The 5,343-nt window shown below is 39.1% G+C and overlaps 1 protein-coding gene across 1 annotated transcript; it reads right to left on the bottom strand.

Moving 5' to 3' along the window:
* Positions 1-3,364: 3,364 nt before the first annotated feature.
* LOC143849874 (uncharacterized) lies at positions 3,365-4,246 on the bottom strand. Its single transcript, XM_077359152.1, has one exon. The coding sequence runs from the start codon at positions 4,156-4,158 to the stop codon at positions 3,631-3,633; it is 528 nt and encodes a 175-aa protein (XP_077215267.1). The 5' UTR covers positions 4,159-4,246; the 3' UTR covers positions 3,365-3,630.
* Between the last annotated feature and the right edge of the window lie 1,097 nt (positions 4,247-5,343).

Below are 5,343 nucleotides of genomic sequence, written 5' to 3'. Positions count from 1 at the left end.
TAGGATTTATGTGACTTTCTAAATATAGCCCAGACCTAGGTCTTCCATGTCTCAAACTTCACAATTAGGGCTAATCATATCAAACCAAGCTGAAATCAACCTAATCGAACCGTTGGATCTTGATATTAACCCTTTTCTCATAGCTTACCAATCTCTTTTAGACCTCTTATAATCTTTTTCAAGCCATGACCCACTTAAGAACACTTTTTTATAACCCTTTACCACCTCTTATAACCCTTAAGGCCCACTTACCTTTCCAAGCTTAAACCCACCCAACCATATAAATACTCCTTTTAACTTCATCAAATGGCTAATTTTTTAAAATTGGGAAAAGGAGCGCCCCCCCACCCTCCCTTGCGCAGGTTGGTTAACATTCCCTTTGTCCCCTCTCTTAATCCCCTTCCTTTGGTCTACATCTCCCTTCCTTCCGTCTTTCATCATCATCTCTCTCTCTCTCACCCCGTTCAATCTCTCCCTTCCCTTCTCTCCTCTCCTCTCCTCTCCTCTCCTCCTCACTACACCTTTCCACTTTCTCCCTTTCTCCCCTCACCTTCCAGGAATCCATCTGGCCATCTTCCTCCCTTCTTGCATTCTTCCCTCCTACTCCCATTCTTCTGTCTCATTCTTTGTAGTACCATTTCGCTCCCCCTCTTTTTTCTCCCATTCCCTCTTCATCCTTCCCAATTGGGTTTATAAATCGCTTCCCCCTTTCCCTCTATCTTTTCTCTTTCGTGATCGTGATTTCTTATTTTCTTGGTCTTGATCTTGATTCTTTCTTCCTTTGTCTCTCCATACCTTGGCTGAGATTAACCCATTTTCATCTCTATTCTAGTTATCTCTCTTCCCCCTCTTACAGACCATCTGCAACAGGACCATGCCTGAGGCCCAATCTGATATCACAAGTACGGATGCATCGTTTTTCCATTAGCCTACCCATATTCCCCTTTTGAATCTTTCTCCTCAACCTTAACCCTGATCTTTCTCATCCCATTTCTCCTTGCATCATAGTCAACCTATCAGCCCCATTATTCCTATATCATGCTAGATATATTTTGGGTTATAGTTATTTTAATAGATCAGAATTGTTTGATAGGCATACATTGAGCTCTTATTTCTTTGATTGATTAAAGGATTTTTCCTTTGATCAGACGCAATTGTTGGCACCTTACTTGGATGCACTGATCTTTATTGATGGCTATTTTTAAAAGATCTGGATTTTTACAAAAATTCTAGTTGCTAATTGATAATTATGTGCTATTTATTTCATTGTGGGAATGAATGTTGGTATTAAACTGAATTGTAAACCTTTAATTGCTCCTAAGTTCCTAGAGAATTATCTGTGAACCCTAGGTTTGCACTAATCTTCCTTATCACTATTGTTTATCTTTCAACATCATCTTCGTTTAGAAGTTTTCTTCTTTTTTCTAATTTTTTATTCTTTTGAAAGATAGAGTGAAAGATGATTTTATAATGAAATTAGGATGTTTCGACCTCCACACAACCTGCTTGACTAAGGGTAAGTCGAGCAGAAGTTAGTGAGGACGGAGGTCAACATTAATTTAGGGAACTGCATTCATCTCTGAGGCACGAATCCATCAGCCAAAGAGCCAAACTTCAGACCCAAGTTTTTCTAAAATTTATGTTTTCCCTATCATGTTTAAGCCTGTGAATTTCCCATCTTATACTGTTTGAAAGTGATTGATTCCAGGCCAGTTAATTTATTTATTTTTATTACTCCAGGCCAGTTAAAATTGACTGTTATAATCTACTAGATTTGTTAAACCCCTTTTAAAATTCCGGGTCAACACTAACCCAATTCTTTATTCACAACTAGTCCTTTCCTTAGGTCCAGTTCTGTAGATTTCTAAAAACTTTCCTGCGAGTTACGTCCTCATAGTCTGTCCTACATGAGTTGGTTATATGAACTATTTTTCTTCCCATAGTATTCCTACATTACCATTACTAGATTGTACATATGAAGAAGACATGACACCTAGTTGATACATATAATAACCCAATGAGAAGCATCTTCAAGCATTTGGTACATAATATCCAACACTCTTCCTAGTACCCACCTATTATCTTGTAGTGTTATCATTTCACCACTTGCTCTAATGATGACTTAGTATGAGAAAGCTGAAAATATGTCTTGAGGAAACAAAAAAAAATAGAAATAACAGAAAGCATAAGGGAGAGATGGCGTAGTAGAAAACATTCAAAGAGAGACCAGGTAAATGACTTCAATGCCGCCGGATACAATTTTTTATAGACGAAGTAAAACAACAAACATCACCAATAAATATTAAAGAAAATTAAAAAAGCAAATTAGTCAGTGATGCCTTCCAAAAACCTACGATATGCACTCAATGAAAAAAATTTGACCACAAGATAAGCATGAGAACCTCTAGACAAGGAACTTTTCAGGATTTCACTGAACTGGTACGTGAAAGAAAGTCATATAGCATAACATATTTTCTTCTAAAACAACTAATGAAGCGTTAGCAACTCACGCTCCAATCGGTTCTTGCATAGTAGGCCAGTAGGTTGATTGCCGAATAAACCAGTTGCTACTCTGAGGAAAATTCTATTGATATAGCTCCACCACATCATGATGCAAACACAAAAGCACATCCCAAGTTTTTCCTCGCTCTGAGCTAACTAAATCCTCAAGCAATCATTGCTTGAGAAACCATATAAGGCAGTTCTCAAGCTTCTAACAAAAAAATATAGCAAGGTGTCTCAAGCATTTTATTAGACAATCATAAACAATCTCAATAATGCAGCATGAAGAATACATATTGACATTTGCGAATACCCAACAAATACTCTCATACGAAAAAATAAAGAAAAAATCCTTAAGCCTTTCATTCAGTGCAAGGAAGTTTAGTTTCTCATACTTCCCAAAATATCTTGTAACACTGTAGAGCTATAAAAGTCATGGAGCTTCACATACATTACAAACGAGGAATTGCATACAAAACCAAAAACAGCACTCAGATATTTTTACCATTTTAACCAAGTTCATCACAGATCACATAGCACCGTCATGAACCCGGATCCTTCATATAGAAATAGCAGTCTACCAAGTACCAAACTAACCAAGTTAAAAGCCCATCCCACAATTCACAATGTTTATGCAATTCTTGGGCATACCATCAAATTTCATTTCAATCATAAAATAAAAATAAAAATAAACCAACAGCACGCAACCGATCTCCAAATCTAAAAGAACGGAGCTCTAGCTTATTTCTCTCATGTAGAGCCGCACTAAGCATACACAAAACAAACAATTTCTACAGAAACAACAAAACAACTCAAATTTAAACAAATAAAACAAGGTCAGAACAAGATTTCAGTCCACGAATTAAAGAAGATGCAAGCAGAAATTGTTTCATTAGTTTTGTACTCAGCAATCCGATAATCGCAATTTAATCCCCAGACTTTCCACTAATTATCAATTTATTATCATATATAAAATTTACCCAACATCACAACCAGATAAACCAAAACCCTAACCTAAAACACCAATACAATAAGCAAAGCATCCGTACGAAGTCCCTCGAAAAACTCCCAAAAGTTCAAAACAAAAACCCTAGATCGCGATCCATCAAAACAACATCATTACCATAATCACCTAAGATAACCTGGAATCTTAATACGAATAAAGAGCATACTCATAATATACCCAATCACAACAGACGAGATTCCAGCAGATGCGAAAGATACACGAACGCTCCGAGCGCGATTCCGATCTAGGGCAAGATCCATGAGAATGATACCGACACCCCCTAAAACAAACATAAAACCAGAAGATAAACCCTCGATGATGTATTGACCGTTGACACGGCCGGAAAGGAAAACGACCGGCCGGACGGCACCGGTGGCTCGGTCTTGGGTGCTGCCGATGCCGGGAGGTTCGACGATGACGTCATAGACTATGCCGGAGATGACCATGAAGTAGGTTAAGAGAACGAGGGAAAATACGGTCATGGAGGAAGGGAGTGAGAAGGATGGGAGTTTGAGGCGCATGCGTGGGACCCGGAGGAAGCTGTAGGGTAGGATTGTTAGGATGTGGAGGAATGGATCCATGGAGGTTTGATCGGACGGTGGAGAGTGACTGGTGTTGATGCTCGAAAGGGTTTCGGTTTTTGGAGGCATTGTTTGGTCTTTTGGGAAGGGTTTTTCCTGCGTCGGGTTGGAGAGAAGCGGAGAGGCGTGAGGGAGTAATGGAATGCGATAGTGGGTAAAATGACCAAAATGGCCCTGTGTTTTTATCTTTGTCTTGAGGTTTTATTGGTTTGCTTGGGTTGTGTTTGTGGTCTGGAACTTTTTATGAACCCGGTTTATTAGTGGTGTGTTTAATTGGCTCCGGTTATATAAGGCAAGCTCTGTGTTTGGATTTGGAGAATTTAGTTTTTAGTCCCATAATCAGTCCAAAATTGAGAATTGGACTCGGAATTAAACGTAATTTGGAGTCCTATATAAGGCTAGGGTGTAACTTGGGTCTGGCTCAACACGAACCCATCACGTTCAACCCAAATTTGGCTCGGGTTGGGTTGGGACAAGCCAACCCGATTTATTTTCGAGTTGGGTTAGGGTTGAGCCTTGATAACCCGACCTATGTCCTCTAATTTTATCTTGATTTCCTTTGGGTTATTGTATTTTTCTGATTGGCCCAAGGTATACCTCAACCAATCCGACCCGATCTCGGGTTAGATGGATTGAGTAAGGGTTGAGAGATTTAGAAGCGGGTTGGGTTTGGGTTGACCATCTCAACCTAAAGCTCGGGCTGGGTTGGGTTGGGGGTTGAGGGAATGCTATCTCGGGTTGGATTAGGGTTGAGATACAACCAAACCTGAGTTGCACCCCTTTTTGCAGTACCCCTTACACGCATCTTTCTAACAGCTCTCTACCAAACGACTATGAAAAGCTCAAGCTCCACGTAATGGTAACAGCTCTCCAACAGTTCTCTATTTTGTGTTTTCAATTTAAAAGTGATTTTTTGGCCTCACAATTGGTTCTCAAAATCGAAAACAAACAAGGCCTTGGGATTTTGAGTCCAAAACCGATTATTGGGCTCAATTTTGCATTTAATTTTGACTCCAATAATCAGTCAGGGTGTGTTCAGCCATAATTCTAATTCCCACGGAATAAAATTTACAGGAGAAAACAGAAGAATCAGAATTGCTGCCCAGCTTTGATAAAACGGATGAAAATGTGATTCTCCCGTGCTCTTGATCGGATGGTTGGAATCATCATACCTATGTATTTTTATTTTATTTTATTTTATTTTATTTTTTTGAAAATTTGACCAAAGCTCCACACTCAATTGGGCAAAAGTCT

This window comes from Tasmannia lanceolata, unplaced genomic scaffold (genome assembly GCF_043159265.1).
Source record: "Tasmannia lanceolata isolate RefF3 unplaced genomic scaffold, GAP_Taslan_0.1 ptg000018l, whole genome shotgun sequence".
In the NCBI taxonomy this organism is placed as follows: Eukaryota; Viridiplantae; Streptophyta; class Magnoliopsida; order Canellales; family Winteraceae; genus Tasmannia; species Tasmannia lanceolata.
The sequence above is the reverse complement of the archived record's forward strand: the minus strand, read 5'-3'. Positions and strand labels throughout refer to the sequence as shown.

What these genes read in the sequence shown, in the direction of transcription:
- LOC143849874 (XM_077359152.1), bottom strand. Translation starts at nt 4,158, where the DNA reads ATGCCTCCAAAAACCGAAACCCTTTCGAGCATCAACACCAGTCACTCT.